This window comes from Bombina bombina, chromosome 10 (assembly GCF_027579735.1).
Source record: "Bombina bombina isolate aBomBom1 chromosome 10, aBomBom1.pri, whole genome shotgun sequence".
Taxonomy (NCBI): Eukaryota; Metazoa; Chordata; class Amphibia; order Anura; family Bombinatoridae; genus Bombina; species Bombina bombina.
The window spans coordinates 213398284-213421052 of NC_069508.1; the positions used below are offsets into that span (position 1 = coordinate 213398284).

Genomic DNA, 22769 nt, shown 5'->3' on the forward strand with positions numbered 1-22769 from the left:
GTTCTTATGTTCTCATTTTTATTGTTAATATTTTTGATACTATTTTATTACATATAATATGTCTCAAGTCACTGAGTCAGATGAACCTTTAACTGCATAGTCTGTGCAAATGATGATTGACAGCTCTATGGGTAAAATGATGTCTCATATGTCAAACCTCCTGTCTCAGCAACCTAATCCTAAAACTATGTTTAAGAGAAAAAGACCTTGTTCTGTTTCTGTTTTGGCTAGTAAAAAATTACTTTCAAAGTCTCGTCAGACTCTTGCTGACACTTCAATTTCTGACGGTAAAAGAAGGAAAACATCCGCAAAACCTTCCCCTAATCCCAATGGGTTACATATGGGATCAAAAAATAATGAGAAAAAACCTAAGAAAGTGGTCTTATCTAATTCTGATTATTCTACTGAAGAATTATCTAATTTTGATTTTGAGGATTTACCTGATAATTTTTCTGCGGGCAATCCCCTAAACCTAAAAAATTAAAGAAATCTCAAAAAATCTAATGGCTAGATTACGAGTTGTGCGTTAGGCTGAAAAAGCAGCGTTAACAGGTCCTAACGCTGCTTTTTCACTACCGCTCCTATTACGAGTCTTGCAGGTTTAGGGGCACCGCACACTTCTTTGGCCTTACCGCAAAACGACTTACGTAAACTTCGTAAAGTCTTTTTTCTATGGGACTTCAATAGCGCCAGTATTACGAGTCTGTCCTGGGAGGCCAAAAAGTGAGCGGTACACCCTCTACCTCCAAGATCCCTAACGCATTCTAAAGTCAGTAGTTAAAGGGACACTGTACCCAAAAAATTTCTTTCTGGATTCAGATAGAGCATGACATTTTAAGCAAATTTCTAATTTACTCCTATTATCACATTTTTTTCATTCTCTTGGTATCTTTATTTGAAATGCAAGAATGTAAGTTTAGATGCCGGCCCATTTTTGGTGAACAACCTGGGTTGTCCTTGCTGATTGGTGGATAAATTCATCCACCAATAAAAAAGTGCTGTCCAGAGTCCTGAAACCAAAAAAAGCTTAGATGCCTTCTTTTTCAAATAATGATAGCAAGAGAACGAAGAAAAATTGATAATAGGAGTAAATTAGAAAGTTGCTTAAAATTGCATGCTCTTTCTGAATTACAAAAGAAAAAATTTGGGTACAGTGTCCCTTTAAGAGTTTTATGGTACAACGCCATAACATAAAACTCATAACTAAAGTGCTAAAAAGTACACTAACACCCATAAACTACCTATTAACCCCTAAACCGAGGCCCCACATTGCAAACAATAAAATAACATTTTTAACCCCTAATCTGCTGCTCCAGACATCGCCGACACTAGAATAAACATATTAACCCCTAAACCGCCGCACTCCCACCTCGCAAACACTAGTTAAATATTATTAATCCCTAATCTGCCGTCCCTAACATCACCGCCACCTACAGTATACTTATTAACCCCTAATCTGCTGCCCCCAACATTGCCGACACCTACATTATTTTTATTAACCCCTAATCTGCCGTCCCCAATGTCGCCGCAACCTACCTACATTTATTAACCCCTAATCTGCCGCCCCCAACGTCACCGCCACTATTCTAAATTTATTAACCCCTAAACCTAAATCTAATCCTAACACCCCCTACTTAAATATAATTTAAATAAATCTAAATAAAATTACTAACATTACCTAAATAATTCCTATTTAAAACTAAATACTTATCTATAAAATAAACCCTAAGATAGCTACAATATAACTAATAGTTACATTGTATCTAGCTTAAGGTTTATTTTTATTTTACAGGCAAGTTTGTATTTATTTTAACTAGGTAGAATAGTTATTAAATAGTTATTAACTATTTAATAACTACCTAGCTAAAATAAATACAAAAGTACCTGTAAAATAAAACCTAACCTAACACTAACACCTAACACTACACTACAATTAAATAAATGAACTAAATTAAATATAATTAAATACAATTAGCTAAAGTACAACCCCCCCACTAAATTACAGAAAATAAAAAAACAAATGACAGATCTTTAAACTAATTACACCTAATCTAATAGCCCTATCAAAATAAAAAAGCCCCCCCCCCCAAAATAAAAAAACCCTTACCTAAACTAAACTATCAATAGCCCTTAAAAGGACCTTTTGCAGGGCATTGCCCCAAAGTAATCAGCTCTTTTACCTGTAAATAAAAAAATACAAACACCCCCCAACAGTAAAACCCACCACCCACACAACAAACCCCCCAAATAAAAAGCTAACTAAAAAAACCTAAGCTCCCCATTTCCCTGAAAAGGGCATTTGGATGGGTATTGCCCTAAAAAGGGCAGTTAGCTCTTTTGCGGCCCAAAGCGGCAGATTAGGGGCGGCAGATTAGGGGTTAATAAGTAAGATTAGGGGTGTTTAGACTCAGGGTTCATGTTAGGGTGTTAGGTGTAAACATAACTTTTATTTCCCCATAGGAATCAATGGGGCTGCGTTACTGAGTTTTACGCTGCTTTTTTGCAGGTGTTAGACTTTTTCTCAGCCGGCTCTCCCCGTTGATTCCTATGGGGAAATCATGCACAAGCACGTACAACCAGCTCACCACTGACTTAAGCAGCGCTGGTATTGAAGTGCGGTAAGGAGCTCAATTTTGCTCAACACTCACTTCTTGCCTTTTAACGCCAGGTTTGTAAAAACCTGTAATACCAGCGCTGCAGGTAAGTGAGCGGTGAGTAAAAACTGCTCATTAGCACATCAAGACCTCAATTCCAATATCAACAACAGTTCCAGCAACATTTCCAGCGATCATTCCAAGATCCCTCTACTTCCCAGTTCTTCCCGTCACGTTCCAGATGGTGGTTCCAAAGGGGTCAGCGATCCAGAGCACAACCCCCCCTACAAGTAAGTTTTCCTTTTTCTTTTTCCCTTCCTTCTTTCCCAGGAAATCTTGGTGACAGACTCACACTTTTTGCTCAAAATTGGAGTCTAGTAACTTCAGATCCTTGGATCCTTGAAACAGTCCAAGGTGTTTTGATAGAATTTTCTTCCCCTCCTGTTCAAATACTAAGACCTCGTCCCATTCAATTTTCAAAAGAAGATCAAATGCTGGTTCAATCAGAAATTTCAACCCTTTTTCAAAAACAAGCCATTCAAAATGTCAATTTTTCTCAAGATTTCATCCTCAGCAATCTTTTTCTTGTAAAAAAGAAAAAAGGTCAATTCCGCCCAGTCATAAATTTAAGAGATCTAAATGCTTTTGTTTCCTATCATCATTTCAAGATGGAAGGAATTCATCTGCTACGTGGTTGCCTCAGAGAAAACGATTGGTTAATTCGCTTAGATCTGACAGACGCTTATCTGACTGTTCCGATTGCTCCAGAGAATCGGAAATTTCTAACTTTTTCCTGAGAAGACCAATTTTGGAGTTTTACTTGTCTTCCTTTTGGTCTTTCTTCAGCTCCTTGGATTTTTTGAAAAATTATTAAAACCAGTTATGGCCTGGTTAAGACTCAGAGGAGTCCGTCTAATTATTTACTTAGACGATATTCTGATTATGAACCAGAATTTCACTTCTCTTCAAAATCAATTATCCTTTACCATTCATTCTGGAGAATCTATGTTTTATTATAAACAAACAGAAATCTGTCCTGACTCCTACTCAGTCTCTGGTCTATCTGGGTTTCACCATAGATACTTCCAAAGCTTGTCTCAGTTTACCTCCAGACAAAATAAAAAATATCAAGAAAGAAATATCTGATACTCTCTCAGCTCAATTCACTCCTATCAGGAATATAGCCAGAATAGTAGGGTTACTTTCATCTTCTATCCAGGCTATATTTCCTGCTCCCCTTCACTTACAGGAATTACAACGTCTCAAAATCTGCCATTTACAGAAAGGGTTTTCTTACTCTCATTTAATCCAACTTTGTCCAGAGGCCAAGGAGGAACTCTCCTGGTGGCTTTCTCATATGGATGCTTGGAACGGGAGAGCTATTTTTGGAAATTCCCCAGACCTTGTAATCGAATCCGACGCCAGGAGGTCCGGCTGGGGTGCTCGTTGCGGTCCTTCCATCACAGGAGGAAAATGGTCTCTGAAGGAGAAACGGTTCCATATAAATTGTTTAGAACTTCTAGCGGGATCTTTCGCTGTCAAGAGTTTTGTGAGGAATTCTCCAGTTACCATTTTACTTCGCATGGACAATATCTCTGCAGTTTGATATCTAAACCGCTTAGGGGGTACAAAGTCCAGAGATCTTTCCAATATTACCAAAGAGTTCATTCATCTGTGTTTAGACAGGAATATTTCTGTGAAAGCGGAATATATTCCAGGTCTTTCAAACACAGCAGCGGATTGGGGCTCTCGTTTTCTAGTGGATTCCAGCAATTGGAGACTCGACAGAGATGTCTTCCTTTCTCTGTCTCACCTCAGAGGTCCCTTCATTCTCGATCTTTTTGCGTCTCGTCTGAATTTCCAAACTCTTCTTTACTTCAGTTCGAGACTGGATCGAGAAGCAGCGGCAATCAATGCTTTTCTCCAACTCTGGCCTTCTCAAGGAGCCTATGCTTTTCCCCCCTTTTCAATGATTTTAAGAACAATTTCAGTGATTCGCAGAGACAAAATTTATCTTCTTTTAATAATCCCCCTGTGGCCGGCTCATCCATGGTCCCCTTCACTTCTGGAAATGTCTTGCAAACTTCCTATTCTTCCACATTTGTTAACCAATCCAGAAGGAGATTGGTTAACACTATCACTATCTCATTCTTCTAGACTCCCTTTGTCTCATTGCTTGGTCAATTTCGGGGATTCCTCTCCTCTTGAAGGACTTTTTGAAGGAGTTAAGACTCTCATGCGAAAATCTTGGGCTCCAGGCACCCGAATATCCTATTTTTATGCATGGTCAAAGTGGTCTAGCTTGTGCATGGTTAGGAATTTGGATCCCCTTTCAGCTGATATAAGTCATATTATTAATTTCTTTTTTTTTTTTTATTATAGCTTTATTAGGCATAAATCAGTACAAAGAGAATGCAAGTAAAACAATCAGCATAAGAACAGACTTTAAACAATTCTAAAATATAAAATACAAGGGTATTCATAATACAAAGCTGGCACAAGATTTTGACATAGGAACAGTTACCAACCAATAGGTTACTCTCATTCTTACATCTAAATTAAAGAGAGATAACTCAAGAGATAGAGTAATATCCCTTAAATTGTGTTCCAAAATGAAGTCTAGTTTATCAAAATTAATTGGGGGATGTCACAAGAGTCTTTAGCTATGTATGTTCCTAATGTCTCAATCTATCAGTCCTAATATAAGAGCAATTAGTCCCTAACAAGTTTACTAAGTAAGGGACATCAAGTTCAAATTAACAGCAGAAATTGGAAAAGAAAGAAAAAAAAAAAAATAAGAAAAAAGAGGAAAGAAGGAAGAGAGAGAAAAAAAAGGGGGGGGGTAGGGCAAAGGGAAGTGTAGGAGAAATCTCAGAGGGATAATGAATCCACCATAGGAACAGAAAGACAATAATAAGTATTTGGGCATCAAGGAGGTTTGAGGAGCCACCTATTCCAGATCTTCCAATACTTGTCAATACGGTCAGTCGTGTTGTAGAAACCTCTCTCCATAGACGCTAGATAGTCTATGAGTTGAGTGGTCTGAGCTAGAGTTGGAGCTTCAAGTTTTTTCCATGACCTGGCTATGCACACCTTGGTTGCAATAAGAATTGCAACTCCAAGGATTTGTTGGGGTTTTTGTAGCTCCCTAAGACCAATATGCAGAAGGGCTAAAGCTGGGGATTTAGGCAATATGATACCCAAGTCAGAGAGCAGTAAAAAAGTCTCTCTCCACAGGGGAGCGATTTTTGGGCAAGACCACCAAATATGTAGGTCTGTGCCCTGTTGGCCACATTCCCTCCAGCATTGCGGAGAGTCTGTACAGTATCTTAGACAACTTATGGGGGGTTAAATACCACTTTAAGAGGACCTTGAAATAGGTTTCAAGGAAAGTTATGCAGTGTATAGCTGATTTAGTGATCATTGTCGCATGCTCCACTTCCACCGGGGTGATTTGAGCATCTATTTCACATCCCCACGCCTTTATCTGCCAGGGTGTGATTTCGCTATAGTCACTAAGAAGTAGCAGATGATGATTTGTGAGTGGTTTTATAGGCTTAGTCCCTGCTTGCCATCGTTTCTCCCAAGTAGTACTTTCTCTCAACTGTGTCTTGGGGAAACCCCAAGCCTGACAATACTCTAGTAATCTATAACTTTCAAACATTAACCACCGCGGAGCATCTTTCACCTGCGCGACTATTTGTTTAGTTGTTGATAGCCTCTTCTGGGTATAGAGGTCCCCAACACAAGTAAAATTCCATGATAGCCAGTCCTGTCTATGTATGTCTGGAAGACCCATCATCAATCCCTGAAGACTATGAATAGGTGAGGGATGGGGTGCCAGTCCTTTATGATGTCTAAGTCTATGCCATGTCCGGCAATTGTCTAAAATTATTTTATTTGTAAGCGCTACATCAGGGAGCCTATGCTTAGCAATCCATATTAGGTCTTTTAGAAGAAATTTTCTAGGGATAACCTCAGTCTCAAGCAAAAACCATGCCGGTTTCTCTTTCTCATTGCTTCAGGCTGCAATGTGAGTTAGCCTGGCTGCGTCATGGTATAAATATATATTGGGAAAAGCTATACCTCCTTTATTTATCGGTAATTGAAGAATGCGGCTCGCCACCCTCGGAATCTTTCCTCTCCAAACATATTTGATGAATATGGACTGAATCTGAGATAGATAGATTTTAGGTATCGTATAGGGTATGCACCTAAATAGATACAGGATTTTTGGAAGGATAGCCATTTTAAGAGTAGAGATACGTCCCATCCAAGAGATTTCTCTGTAATCCCACCTCTGTAAAAGGCTTTTAATTTCAGCGATCAATGGCTCAAAATTGTATTTAATAACCTTATTTATATCAGGACCGAGAAATACACCCAGATGTTTGATTAGGTCTGTGTGCCAGGTAAAAGAGAAGCGGGTCTTAAGTGTGGCAAGGAGCCTGGAATCAAGATTAATTGCTAGGGCTTCAGTTTTAAGAATGTTTACTTTGTAGAGACTGAGAACCCCATAGGATTCTAAGGTCCTAAAAACTTCCGGAATTGAAGAACTCGGGTTAGTTACCAGAATGGTCAGATCATCGGCAAAGAGGGCGATTTTCTCTAATCGCTCACCTATCTTGACTCCCTCTATGCCTAGAGAATACCTGATCTCTTGGGCTAGAGGTTCCATAACCATAGCAAAAATCAGAGGCGAAAGGGGGCAGCCTTGCCGGGTGCCATTAGTAATGGGAAAGGTTCTAGATCTAAAACCTACTCCTCTGACCGTTGCAAATGGTGCAGTATATAACGCCTGAACCATGCCAACGAATTGTGGAGGAAAGCCAAAAGATTTAAGCACCTGCCAGATATAATCCCGTCGGACCCTGTCAAATGCCTTTTTCCGCATCTAAAGACAGAGCCACCATTGGGAACCTCCTGGTGAGCTGACTCGGAAAACACCTGTAAAAGTTTACGAGTATTGTCAGGACCTTGCCTACCAGAGGTAAAGCCAACTTGGTCTATTTGTATGATATCCGGGGGTAGGTGAACAATCCTGTTGGCTAAGAGCTTGGAGTACATCTTGACATCTAAATTTATCAATGAGATAGGTCTATAATTGGCACAATAGAGGGGATCCTTTCCTGGTTTGGGAATCGCGATGATAGATGCTTCCAAGAACTCTCTTGAAAAGCTTCCTACCTCTGCCACCTCATTAAAGAAGGGGCAGAGAAGGGATGATAGATGTTCTTTAAACATTTTATAAAAAGAGCCTGTAAAACCGTCAGGTCCTGGGGACTTATTCGGTTTGAGTTGGGTAATGACATTACGGATTTCTTTAGTAGAAAACGGGTGCAGGAGTGAGTTCCTTGCGTCTTCTGTGAGTGTAGGGAGCTTAAGGGAATCTAAAAACTCCTGTATCCTATCGATAGAGGGAGTGTCCAGGTTTTCTGCTTCCGAGAGATTATAAAGTTGATAGTAATAGTCAGCGAAAGCATTTCCAATATCCTCGGGAGCTAAAATTCTAGAGCCGTTGATCTCTAGAGCTTGGACCCTAGAGTGAGCAGTTCTTGCATTAAGTTTTCAAGCTAAAAGCTCGTTTGCCTTGTTACCTTTGTGATACATTACTTGCTTAAATTTTGCTAGATTGGCTTTGATTCTGTCATGCTCTAATTGGAGGATTTGTCTTCTTAGGGCACTGATTTCATCAGAGATTGTGGTAGTAGGATTATTCTTGTTGATTTTCTCCATGTCCCTCAGTTTCGCGGCCAGCTGGCCCAAAGGGCCTCCTCTGTTCTTCCGGACTCTAGCCGATTCAGAGATGCAGAACCCCCTTATATATGCCTTAAATGCCCCCCACAAGATTTGGAAGGAAGTTTGGCCCAGTATATTAAACTGTATGTAGTCATTAATCGCTTTTGTAAGTGAATCCTTAAATCCTGGTTCTTCCCAGAGGAAATTCGGGAACCTCCAAGAGTGTCCCCTCTTGCGAGCTCCTGCTGGAAAAATGTCAAAAGAAACCGCATCATGGTCTGACTATGTACAGATATGTATTCGTGAGTTTGTGACCTCATTAAGAAGCCTAGAATCAACTAGAAAATAATCCAGTCTGGAATAGGATTTATGCGGATTGGAGAAAAAAGTAAAATCTTTGTCCTCAGGATGGCATGTTCCCCAGACATCATATAATTCATGTCTAGCAGATAGAGATCTAAATTTGATCGCTGTAGAACTAGTATAGGGATCAATGGATTTACCCGTTACAAGTTTTTTATCTAATTTAGGGTCCCAAATGACATTAAAATCACCTCCAACTACGATATGACCTTGTCTCACCGATTTTGCTAGATTAAGGACTTTTGCTAGAAAATGTAGTTGTTGTTGATTTGGGGCATATAGATTAACTAAGGTGAAGAGGGTACCATTAAGTTTACACACACAGATAATGAATCTACAGCCAGGGTCCCTATCTAGGTATATTTGTTCAAACTGAAGGTCTTTATGTAGGAGTATTGCAACTCCTCTTGTCTTATCGGTATGAGAGGCCGTAATCAGGCCTGGGTATAGAGTCGATCTGTATGATTGGGGCCTATCTATAGTCCAATGAGTTTCCTGAATAAATAGGACGTGCCCCTTTAATTTTTTGCCATATGTTGTTAACATACTACGTTTATCAGGCGAATTTAAGCCCTTAGCATTTAAAGTAAGGAATCGTATGGAGGTCTCCATTATGAAGAATGGGGCAAGGGAAAGGAGAAACCGGGAAAGAGGAAGGAAGAGGAGGAAAAAAAAAAAAAAAAAGGGATAGAAGTAAAAAGACTAAAGTAGAGAAAGCATATAAAAAAGAGATTGAAAATGTAAAGAAATATAATGTATGGATTCTTAGGGTTCAGATGAACCAAAAGTAGCAGTATTCTAAGAAGCGTAGGGATTCTAATTGATCCACAAGTTTACATCCGTAAACTTAGGTATTATTGAGGGGGGGGGGGGGTAGGTGAGGCCAGATGGAATAAAAGAAAAAGGCCTCAGGATGAGATAGCAGATAATGTGCAGATGGTGAATTGAAAACAAATATTAGTTTATGTGTGTTTGTAACTAGTATATTAGGTATAGCTAAAGTAGGAGAGCCAATGCCCTCCCTTAAATGGTAGATAAGTGAGATCCAGTGGGGGGGGGGGGGTTAGAGGGGCAGGGATTCTTTTAAATCTAACAGGGTGTCTTGGGAAACCAAGGGAAATATCCTAAATGTGATCATATGCTTGCTTATGAAACCTATGTGTCTATGCTGAAGCTATGTAAAAAGTCTGTGCCAAATAGGTAACGTTTAATAATAAGAACATGGACATTGAACAGTGGTGTGGTTAGTGGCAGTTTATTGGCCTGAAATAGGGCATGGCCTGTAAAGAGAGTATGATTTTGCAGTTGTCGCTGAGCTAAATGTCCCTAGGAAGTCTGATGGTGTCCTAATACATATAAGAAAAGTGACTTTGAACCTTATCTTTAAAGGACAAGATAAAAGTGAGCAAAAGTACATTTGAACAACAAAGTCTAAAAACATAATACTCAGAAGATTTGGTCTCAAAGCCAGGGCTAATAGCCTTCCAATAATTAAACACCAGGCTATATGCACTATCTACTCCGGCAAGGGGACCAAAACATAGAATTCAAAACTATCTATCTACAATCTAACAAGTGAAGCATTTAAAACATTACATAAACAAACAAAACCTGAAACCAGCTTGTAAGTGCTATATGAACATTGAGTGTGCACCTTAACCATAGATAGGTAGAACAAGTGACTCAGGACCAAACTTTGTGATATAAGTGAGAATATATAGGCAAATCTATAGATTCCTGGTGAGGAACAAATATCTGTATTAATACTTAAGTTACAGAGGCTTCACATTGGATATTCTAAAATAGTCTAGTGTGGTAAGTGTAAGAAAAAGTGGGTATCTAGGTAATGCATAATCTCGGCAGCATCTAGCTATTGGGTCCGCCTCGGAGCCAGACACAACAACATCATATATGATGCATAACAAGCCAGAGGGGCTACATATAAGGCCACATGTCGCTGTATCTATGTCCAGAAGCAAAGCCGAAACCACGGCTATCCAAAAATTTATAGACATAGAATGATAACTGTGACAATGGGGCATATGAATTACACTTTGAGAGAATCTGAGAAATTTGAACAACTTGGTAAATTAAAAACTAACAGTGAACAAACATATCTCAGGACTCACACAATGGGACCCCAGTAGGTTACTTTCAGAGCCAGAATTTTAAATCCTCTCTCGGGGCAATTTTGGCCACCTTAATAAGGACCCAGTTGACATATGTTATGAAAACTGGCAAGGGAAGCAAGTCCTAGGTTCATCCATTGTGAGTCAGCAATATTATACAAAAAAAACATATAATATACTCATTGCAAAACAAATTTGAGAACAATACATTATAACACTTTACAAAGAACTGTGCACAAAAAAAGTGAAGAAAAAAAACAAACAAAAAAAAAAACTATAAAGAGTGAACCAAGAAAATACATTATTCCCCAAAGTCTCCCACAGCATAAATGAGCACTATACAGAAATGGTCCTGCAACGAATGTCGCAGGATAACCTCCATGCACCATCCCCTCCGGCAAGGGAACCAAAACATAAATTTTAAGGCTGTCTGTCGAGAATCTGACAAGTAAAACATTTAAGATGTTACATAAACATACCTGAGACCAACTTATGTGTGCTATATAGACATTAAGTGTGTACATTAACCATATATAAGTAGAGCAGGTGACTCAGGACCAGCACTTTGTAGTATAAGTGAAAATATATAGGCAGAACTATAGGTTCCCGGTAAGGAGCAGATATCTATATTAATACTTAGGTTGCAAAGACTTCACATTGGATATTCTAAAGTAATAAAAAAAAAAAAAAAAAAGAATTCAAAACTATCTATCTACAATCTAACTAGTGAAGCATTTAAAACATTACATAAACAAACAAAACCTGGAACCAGCTTGTAAGTGCTATATGAACATTGAGTGTGCACCTTAACCATAGATAGGTAGAATAAGTGACTCAGGACCAAACTTTGTGATATAAGTGAGAATATATAGGCACTGTGAGTCAACAGTATTATACAGAAAAACATATAATATACTTATTGCATAGACAAATTTAAAAATAATACATTATAGCACTTTCAAACAAGACTGTATTGGGAAAAAAAAAAAAAATATAAAGATTAAATCAAGATAATACATTCTTTCCCAAAGTCTCCCACAACATAAGTAGATAGTATACAGGAATGGTTTTGCAACAAGTGTCGCAAAATGACTTCCAAAGAGGCAATTGCAAAAAGAATCGTCACTAAAATAGTCCTGGAAAAAGAAAAACATACACAGCAAAGTGCAACAGTTAGAGTAGATACTTATCAGATTATCCTGGAAGGGAGTCCCTGACAGCTGAATTCTTTTTACTGGACTGAGGACGTTGAGGGAGGGGGTTCCATTGGTCAGCTGTAGGCCTTAGCTGTGAGGGCCTAGAAGGAGAGTGGGCAGCATGATTGTCTGCTTGGTCCCATTTTTTCAAAAGATCTTCACCCATCGCTGGGGAGTCCACTGTAATCAGAGATCCCTCTCGATGAATGATGAGTTTAGTTGGATAACCCCATCTGTACTTTAAGCCTCTTGAACGGAGGGATTGGGTAAGCTGGCGAAAGGTGCTCCTTTTCTGAAGGGTGAACTGTGATAAATCTGGAAATACTTGTATCTGTCTCAGATGCTCAGGAAGTTGAGGTTTGGAAAAAGCTGCTCTCATGAGTTGCTCTTTGTAAGTAAAGAAGTGGAACCTTGCAATTACATCTCTGGGCTTGTCTTTGGGGGCATTCCTGCCCCTGGGGATCCTATGGACTCTGTCAATTAGCACATCATTTGGATCTGAGGGGGGTGCTAATGAGACACAGAATTTCTTGACAAATGTCTCTAAGTCAGGCTGTAGGATCTCCTCAGTAATGCCTCTAAATCTGACATTGTTGCGGCGCGACCTATCCTCTAGGTCTGCCACCTTCTGTTCTATTTCTGAGACATAATCTGCAAGGTTTTGAGAGTGGGCAATTATATTCTGCTGTTCAATCGCCAAGTCCTCCTGTTTGCGCTCGAGCGCTTCAGTCCTCTCTCTCATTTCTGCAAGATCTTTTTTGAGGTCTGCAACTGAGGATTTAATGGTAGATGTCAAGTTATCCTGCAGGTCTTTAACCTCTTAGATAGAGTATCCACTATATCTGACCTGGTTGTAAGTTCCATTTCTTCCTCCTGTTGTTGGGATATGGAGGAGTTAGTACTATCAGAACCCTCTTGACATGAGTGAGGCGATGTAGGGTCCCTAGTAACAGTTGAATCCTTAAGTTTGAAATGATCAGCAACAGAGTTTTTAGACCTAGTTGATGTCTTATTTTTGTTTTTAAGAACCTAAGACATTGCTAGCAAGGTTAGCTAGTCTTTATATTTACCCAAAGGAGGCAGTGGGGATAGGGACAAGTAAAGGTATAAGCTTAGTTACTGGATCTCAGTTTGTTGTTCAGTATAAGCAGCTAGCACAGGGAGGGCATCTGGCCACTAACCCCCCTACCCCTGCATTTTATTAGTGGGTAACCTGTAAAGTCTCAATGGAGATAGCTGTAGTAAAAATTGCAGAGGTTGGAGAGATGAGTAGACAGGTATTATAATCAGCTCTTCAGGGCCTTTGTGCTAGAACTGTAAGAGGTTTGGCTAGGCCTACTTGCAGGGAGAAAAATGGAGACAGGCAATAGTATTGTTTCTCTTTCCACACAATTGAAAGGTTCAAACCCACACTAAAATAAAGTAGCACACCGCACTCTACGTCACTTAAACTGTATAAGTGAAAATGTCTTATAGTGTGTTGAAAGAAGGTAAAAGCACTGAAGCTGAATTTCCCCTTACAAGGACCAGGGTGGAGTAATATTCCTAGCCTGCCACATGGGTTTCTTCCAAGCACTCTCACTTTAAGTTCGAATTAGGGGCTAAGGATCACCTGCTCTAAGTCTAAAGGAGGTCTAGCAGTATAGTGGCACCTCCGGTTAAGTAGACTTACTGTTTAGTTTTATTGAGGGTTAGAGTCGGCCAGTCGCGAGTTCCGGCGTAGGCCGCAGCCGCAGTGTTTCCTAGAGGAGCCTCCGGTACTCCTTTCAGGCCCACCTCGATCTCCCCAAGTTGTGCTTAATTTGGCCAGAAAAAACTCTCTGAATGATCCCCTCGAATAGCCCAGAATGGCAATGGGCAAATCCGCTTAAGTTTAAGCAGGGAATTAGTATTTTAGCTTTTAAATGCAGCAGAGCTCAGTCTCCACACGTCTGCACAGCTCAGCCATCGGCTCCGCCCCCCCATATTATTAATTTCTTAACATCTCTTTTTGAATTAGGTTTAGCTTACAGATCTGTCAATTTTTATCGTTCAGCTATTTAGGCCAAACATGTTTTATTAAATAATTTTCCTATTGGTCAACATCACCTCATTTGTAGATTTTTAAAAGCCATTAGACTAAAATGCCCTCCTATTTCTAAATATAATTTTTTCTGGGATGTGGACAAGATTTTTTCCCTTTTCAAATCTTGGCCTTCTAATAACTTACTTTCTTTGAAACAACTTTCTGCCAAGTTAGCTACCTTATTATGTCTTATTTCTTTCTGCAGAGTTTCTGACGTTTGTGCTTTAGATTTTAACTCTAAACTCTTCTCTCCTGAAGGTGTCACCTTTTTCTTATCTCTCAAAACTAAAACTTTTTCTTCTTCCATTTTTTATCCATACTTGCCTTCTGAACCTTCTCTTTGTGTTGTTAAATGTCTTAGAGTATGAGTCTAAAACTTCTCTCCTAAGATCTTCTTCTTCTAATCAACTTTTTATATCCTTTATTCCTCTCCATGCTCCTGCTACTAATACTTCTATTTCTCGCTGGGTGAAATGGGTTATGAAAGAGGCTGGTATTGATATTTAATTTTTTTCTGCCCATTCTGTTAGAGGTTCAGCTGCTACCAAAGCTTTTCTTAAAGCTGCTCCTTTACAACAAATTTTAATTTCTGCAGATTGGTCTTCAGACTATTTTCAAACGGTTTTATTTCAAGCCCATTCATCATCCAGCTAATAATTTATTTTGTTAGTTGCTTTAAACTATTATTATTATCATTTATTTGTAAAGCGCCTCCAAATTCCGTAGCTTTGGGTACAATGATACGGGTATACAATGACACAGATTTGTGATAAAATACAAAACATAACAAAACTAAACAAATCTAGTACAGGAGGAAGAGGGCCCTGCTCCGGAGAGCTCACAGTCTATAGGTGAAGGGTGCAGAGACATAAGGTTGGGGTAGCTTGTTACATTGGTTGTATTTGCAGCAGTGAGTCAGGCAGTTCATGTACATGTATTAGTTTGGTTCGCATGAGGGATGGAGGAGAGATGGTAAGCCTCTCTGAATAGGTGAGTTTTCAAGGAGCGTCTGAAGCTATACAAGGTTGGAGACAGTCTTATGGAGCTGGGTAGAGAGTTCCAGAGGACAGGAGCAGCACGTGCAAAGTCTTGGAGGCGGAGTGGGACTTAGAGATAACAGGAGTGTAGAGACGTAGGTCAGAGGTTGATTGAAGAGGACGGGATGGGGAATATTTCACGATGAGAGAGGAAATATAGTTGGGAGTTAGACTGTTGAGTGCTTTGTAAGTTAGGGTTAATACTTTAAATTGTATTCTGGAGTGTATGGGGACCCAGTGTAGAGACTGGCAGAGTGGAGCAGCTGATGTAGATTGGCGATTTAGGTGGATGAGTCTAGCAGAAGCATTCATAACTAGCAAAATATGAGTCTCTGGTCTTGTAATAAAATTCTGATTATCCTAACTTGTGAAGGTATAATCTAGATTTTATTAAAGACACAGAGATGAGTATTTTCCCACCCTTTGTCATTCTACCCTCCCTTATATTTTCACAATATTAATAATTTATTTGGTTTTCATTTACCAACCAGTTATGAAGATCTACTTAAAAGTGGTTTCATTCCTCTGCATTCAATCAAGCCATTACAATCTGCAAAATCTTTTCTCCTGGTTCAAATAATCCTGTTTACTTTGTTCATCTCTTCGTCATGGGATTAAAAGAAGTTTCTTCATTTCTGGCTGGATCTGTTATTTTTAATTTTTGGGTTTTCAGCGTCAGACAAGAAAGAGGAAGTTGGGGAACGTATTGGACAGTTTATGGAAGCTATGACTCATCTTATTGGTCCATTTTTCTGTGTTTTCCAAAGTATACATTTCATTGGTTACTTATGTTAACTCTGTGTTATCTTTATTGTTTTAATGTTGAATTCATTTATTTCTGTATCATTACTTTTAAATGCTGCATATGAGTAGTAAAAGATATGCAAAATACTCGTCTCTGTGTCTTTAATAAAATCTAGATTATACCTTCACAAGTTAGGATAATCGGAATTTTTGTTTAATCCATCAGGATATAATGCATTCACTTTAAAAATCAAATAATAACACCATCAACTTGTTCTATAGTTGTAATTCTAAAAGTATTTATTTTGCAACCACGATGGAGTACTACGTGTCTAGATACACTGTGTAATATACTTACTTTCCTAATATTTCTTAAATGTTCTGACCTCCTAGTTTAAAATTTGACAGGTGCGACCTATATACTGTAACCTACATTTACATTGTAATAAATAAACTACAAAATTAGAAACCTACAATGTAGATTGTAACCTTACAATAAAATTTCACACCAGTGTTGCATGCACAAGATTAACATGAAAAATAAATTGTTAAAAAGCATTTCAATTTCAAAATGCATTGTTTAGCAGACCTGGGATACACCTATTAATAAGCCGCATGAATGTTGTTTATCTTACTGTTTTTGCTGTGTTTTTCAATTAGGGATATATGTATGTGGGTGTATATATATATATATATATATATATAACATGTTACTGCACATATCAACCAATCACTGTGCAGCATGTGGGGGGGGGGTCAAGGTTCTATATTCCCCAGAATGCACTTCAGCCTCTGGGGGAGTGGTAACACTTCAATTTACAGAGTTAAATTACAGTAAAAACAGGCCAAATAAATAATTTAGGTGCATTACAAAGTTTTCTCTTGTTAAGTGTATCCAGTCCACGGATCATCAATTACTTATGGGATATTCTCCTTCCCAACAGGAAGTTGCAAGAGGATCACCCACAGCAGAGCTGCTATATAGCTCCTCCCCTAACTGTCATATCCAGTCATTCTCTTGCAAGCCTCAACCAAGATGGAGGTCGTAAGAGGAGTGTGGTGTTTTATACTTAGTTTATTCTCCAAGGGTGGAAAGTGAACGAGGAAAAGAGTTCTCTATCCCCACTCACAAGAGTCTCCTTCTTAGGGACTCTTATAGATTCTGTAGAAATGAAAATTTACCTGACGGAGTCCAGGTTATCAAAACTTCTAAATGCTTGCCGTGTTCTTCACTCCATTCCGCGCCCTTCGGTAGCTCAGTGTATGGAGGTAATCGGCTTAATGGTAGCGGCAATGGACATAGTGCCATTTGCGCGCCTTCATCTCAGACCGCTGCAATTATGCATGCTGAGTCAGTGGAATGGGGATTACACAGATTTGTCCCCTCTGCTAAATCTGGATCAAGAGACCAGAGATTCTCTTCTCTGGTGGTTGTCTCGGGTACACCTGTCCAAGGGTATGACCTTTTGCAGGCCAGATTGGACAATTGTAACAACAGATGCCAGCCTTCTAGGTTAGGGTGCAGTCTGGAATTCCCTGAAGGCACAGGGATCGTGGACTCAGGAGGAGAAACTCCTTCCAATAAATATTCTGGAGTTAAGAGCGATATTCAATGCTCTTCTGGCTTGGCCTCAGTTAGCAACACTGAGGTTCATCAGATTTCAGTCGGACAACATCACGACTGTGGCTTACATCAACCATCAAGGGGGAACCAGGAGTTCCCTAGCGATGTTAGAAGTCTCAAATATAATTCGCTGGGCAGAGTACCACTCTTGCCACCTGTCAGCAATCCATATCCCAGGCGTGGAGAACTGGGAGGCGGATTTTCTAAGTCGTCAGACTTTTCATCCGGGGGAGTGGGAACTCCATCCGGAGGTGTTTGCTCAGTTGATTCATCGTTGGGGCAAACCAGAGTTGGATCTCATGACGTCTCGCCAGAACGCCAAGCTTCCTTGTTACGGATCCAGGTCCAGGGACCCAGAAGCGACGCTGATAGATGCTCTAGCAGCGCCTTGGTTCTTCAATCTGGCTTATGTGTTTCCACCGTTTCCTCTGCTCCCTCGACTGATTGCCAAAATCAAACAGGAGAGAGCATCGGTGATTCTGATAGCACCTGCGTGGCCACGCAGGACTTGGTATGCAGACCTAGTGGACATGTCATCCTTTCCACCATGGACTCTGCCTCTAAGAAAGGACCTTCTGATACAAGGTCCTTTCAATCATCCAAATCTAATTTCTCTGAGACTGACTGCATGGAGATTGAACGCTTGATTCTATCAAAGCGTGGCTTCTCCGAGTCAGTCATTGATACTTTAATACAGACACGAAAGCCTGTTACCAGGAAAATCTACCACAAGATATGGAGTTAATATCTTTATTGGTGTGAATCCAAGAATTACTCATGGAGTAGAATATTGTCTTTTCTCCAAGAGGGCTTGGACAAAGGATTATCAGCTAGTTCCTTAAAGGGACAGATTTCTGCTCTGTCTATTCTTTTGCACAAGCGTCTGGCAGAGGTTCCAGACGTCCAGGCATTTTGCCAGGCTTTGGTTAGAATTAAGACTGTGTTTAAACCTGTTGCTCCCCCATGGAGCTTAAACTTGGTTCTTAAAGTTCTTCAAGGAGTTCCGTTGGAACCCCTTCATTCCATTGATATTAAACTTTTATCTTGGAAAGTTCTGTTTTTGATGGCTATTTCCTCGGCTCAGAGAGTCTCTGAGCTATCTGCCTTACAATGTGATTCTCCTTATCTGATTTTTCATGCAGATAACGTAGTCCTGCGTACCAAACCTGGGTTTTTACCGAAGGTGGTTTCTAACAAGAATATCAATCAAGAGATTGTTGTTCCATCATTGTGTCCTAATCCTTCTTCAAAGAAGGAATGTCTTTTACATAATCTGGACGTAGTCCGTGCCTTGAAGTTTTACTTACAAGCTACTAAAGATTTTCGTCAAACATCTACCCTGTTTGTCGTTTACTCTGGACAGAGGAGAGGTCAAAAAGCTTCGGCAACCTCTCTTTCCTTTTGGCTTCGGAGCATAATACGCCTAGCCTATGAGTCTGCTGGACAGCAGCCCCCTGAAAGGATTACAGCTCATTCTACTAGAGCTGTGGCTTCCACCTGGGCCTTTAAAAATGAGGCCTCTGTTGAACAGATTTGCAAGGCCGCGACTTGGTCTTCGCTTCACACTTTTTCCAAATTTTACAAATTTGATACTTTTGCTTCTTCGGAGGCTGTTTTTGGGAGAAAGGTTCTTCAGGCAGTGGTTCCTACCGCTTAATCCTGCCTTGTCCCTCCCATCATCCGTGTACTTTAGCTTTGGTATTGGTATCCCATAAGTAATGGATGATCCGTGGACTGGATACACTTAACAAGAGAAAACATAATTTATGCTTACCTGATAAATTTATTTCTCTTGTAGTGTATCCAGTCCACGGCCCGCCCTGTCCTTTTAAGGCAGGTCTAAATTTTAATTAAACTACAGTCACCACTGCACCCTATGGTTTCTCCTTTCTCTGTTTGTTTTCGGTCGAATGACTGGATATGACAGTTAGGGGAGGAGCTATATAGCAGCTCTGCTGTGGGTGATCCTCTTGCAACTTCCTGTTGGGAAGGAGAATATCCCATAAGTAATGGATGATCCGTGGACTGGATACACTACAAGAGAAATAAATTTATCAGGTAAGCATAAATTATGTTTTTTAATTATATATAATTAAACTTTCTGTTGGGAATAAAAAAGAAAATTGAGTTTAATGTTCCTTTATGTGCATACTATTTTTTGTATTTTTTGTTCAATAAGATTCTTATTGGGTTTTTTTTTTTTAACCAAGCCAACTACCTGAAGTGCAATTTTTAAATTAGTTGCAACATATAATCTTTTGTAATAAAGAACAAAGAACATTCAAATGAGATAATGGGCAATTGAGTGAAATGTAGTTTCTTCTTGAGGGTTAAAGGGTCCACAGTATACTAAATACCTGTGCATCTTCTCTTCTTTTCAGTTGGTCATTACAAGTACTGCCATAACATAACTGTTCAGCACTTTTTTCACTTGTGATGTATAATGCTATTGAAGCTAAATTTTGCTTTATCTTGCAGATTTTAGATTGGATTGAAGGTAAAGAAAGAAATATCAGAGCACTACTTTCTACAATGCACACCGTGTTGTGGTCAGGAGAAACTAAATGGAAACCTATCAGTATGGCTGATCTTGTAACTCCAGAACAGGTTAAGAAAGTCTATCGCAAAGCAGTCTTAGTTGTCCATCCTGATAAGGTAAGTTAATATTATTTTTCTCTTTACAGCTTTGAGACTTGAAAGATTTCTCTGGTAGAGTTCAAGACAGATTTAAAAATTTAAATAATGTTTAGTTTTGATATGTACAGAGGACCTGATGGTAAAATGTCTAAATTGGTTGGCTTTAAAATATGTGTTGGCCAAATATAATATTTCAAAATAAATAATTTTTGTCATATTTTTCCACATCATTTAAGTAAAAAGGAAATAGCCAACACAATATTAAACTCCTCAAAGTGATTACACAGATTTGGCAAGAGTTTCTAAGGATTTTTATTTCTTAAAAATAAATACAGGTGTAAATTGTATTCTACAAAATTCTTTTACAGGCTATATACATTTTTGCACACAAATTAAGTGATAAGCTTTTCAGATGGAATAGAATCTACCCAATGGCCATAGAATTGTCTTTTTTACAAGCGAAGGTCAGTTGGTCCTATAAAACCACCATGTTTAAGGAAACCAATTTAAAAAAAATAATTAAAAACAAGGTAAAAAAACAAACAACTTTTTTCCCCCCTCAAGAGTAAATCCTAATGAACTTAAAATATCTGAAATTTTTTATCCCACAGAAATATTTACATGACCACATTTGCTGAAATTATAATTTTTTACAATAGTAATTTAAAGTTATACTAATTTTTCCTTTTTTTTTGGGGGGGGGGGGAAAGAGCTTTATTAAAAAAAACATTAAGGCATTACACGTGAGTTCAGGACATGAATTAAGCTATATAAAGATGACAAATACAAAGAAATCAAAAGTACATTCTCTTTTAGTATAGAAAGTCCAATGAGAACATGTGTTGCTGGATATAGTTCCATCTGCTGAATGTCCGAGATGTGATATGTTACAAAATCTTAGGTCAAAACTGTGTTATGAGCTCTTGTTTCCAAAACAATATAACCTTTCAATTACAAACTTTGTAAACTTTAAGTTATTAATGTATGTAATCAATATTTAAGACCTTTTAATGAAAAAATTATATTTATTTGTTAAATATATATAGTTGTTTCAGTCGATTAAACAAGTTGTTAATTGAGTAGAGTAGTAGGACCATGGGGAAGGGAGAAGAGAGAGAAGGAAAAAAAAAAAACTTCAGAGAGAGTGGGAAGTAATTTGTGTTGGTGGGATGGTTTGCCAGATTAATGGAGAGAAAGTATCTGGCCTTCACCAGTGGCCTCCCAGGGTTCCCAAATAAGGAAATATAGATTGTGTTGTTGGCGTGAGCGGTAAGCATAGCTTTCCATGGATTTAATGTAGGTGATTAGATGTACGTAAGTCTGCCACTGTGGAGGATTGTTTTTTTTCCAGTTTCTGGCGATTATAAGTCTTGCTGCCATTATAACTGTTATTAGTAAACAACGCTCAGGTAAAGGGTGCTATATAGGTTTATGTGTAGGAGTGCGACTTTAGAGGGCAGGTCCACAATCAGGCCTAGGAGTTGGCATAGTGTGAGTACTTTGGCCCAAAAGGGTTTAATGATTAGGCAAATCCACCAAAGGTGGTATGGATCCCCAACCCGTTTGCATCCACGCTAGCACAGGGGGAGGTGCTAGGGAACATTCTGTGTAATTTGAGTGGTACAAAATGCCATCTTGTGAGGAGCTTGTAGTAAAGTTCATATAGGTTCATACAGTGTTTAGTATGTTTAGTGTGGGTGATCGCATCGCCCCAGGACTTCTCTGAGTGTGATTGTTTCCAATCTTGCTCCTAGGCCAGCATGTGTTTAGTTTTCATTAGTGTCTGTGCGTTAAGCAGAAACTGGTAGTGGTAGGATAGTGAGGACCTGAGTTAGGTGTTTGTTGTTATGCGAAGTTCCCATGGGGTTATGGGTTTGGGAGGATCATCTAGAAATCCCCATGATTTCATTAGCGAGCGGAGTCTAATGAGGTCAAACTGGTGTTTAATTGGGACAGAAACTCTCTCTATGAGATTCTTGTGTGAGAGATTTTCTTCTAAATAAAAGTCAGAGAGTTTGAGGTCAGAAAATGTTTTTCGTACCCCGGGGCCCACAAATGGTATAGTAATCCTCTAAGTAATCCTCTAAGAGAGTGGATTGGTGACGGGTGAGGGGAAATTTGTGGCTGGTGGCAGAGACGAAGGCAGGTGTTTCTTCATTGAATGACTACTTTATTGTGTAAGGGGATGGAGGAAGGGCAGTTGGGAGGAGTCCAAAGGAGGTCAGGTAGGGTCATATGGGCCGGTAGGGAGGCTTGTTCTATTTCTAACTAGCGAGGGAGGGAGGGGAGGTAACAATGTTTCACGCTGAGATGTAGGTGAGCATTGGGAGCCCCAGTCCTTCTGTACTGAGGGGATTTTGAAGGAGGGTGGCTGCTATTCTTGGGCGTTTGCCATTCCACACATATCTATTGATCACTGCTTGGATTTTATTGAGTAATGTTATCGGGACCTTTATGGGAAGACATCTGAATAGGTAGGTCAATTTGGGTAGCTGCATAATTTTGACAGTGGCTATTCTGCCAAACCAGGAGATCTCATCATATCTCCTGGAATTTAGGTCTTGTTGGAGTTGGGTCAATAAGTGATTGAAATTTGTGTGCACAATTATTTTAGTATCATAGGATAAGAATACTCCTAGGT

The 22769-nt window shown here is 39.2% G+C and overlaps 1 protein-coding gene across 1 annotated transcript in view; it reads left to right on the top strand.

Annotated features, from left to right (window-relative positions):
* The window catches only part of DNAJC6 (DnaJ heat shock protein family (Hsp40) member C6), a 328505-nt gene that overhangs the window by 264965 nt on the left and 40771 nt on the right, over nt 1-22769 (top strand). The window contains exon 18 of the mRNA XM_053693681.1: nt 19970-20146. Coding sequence (XP_053549656.1) covers nt 19970-20146 — 177 coding nt within the window. The remainder of the gene's footprint in view (nt 1-19969; nt 20147-22769) is intronic.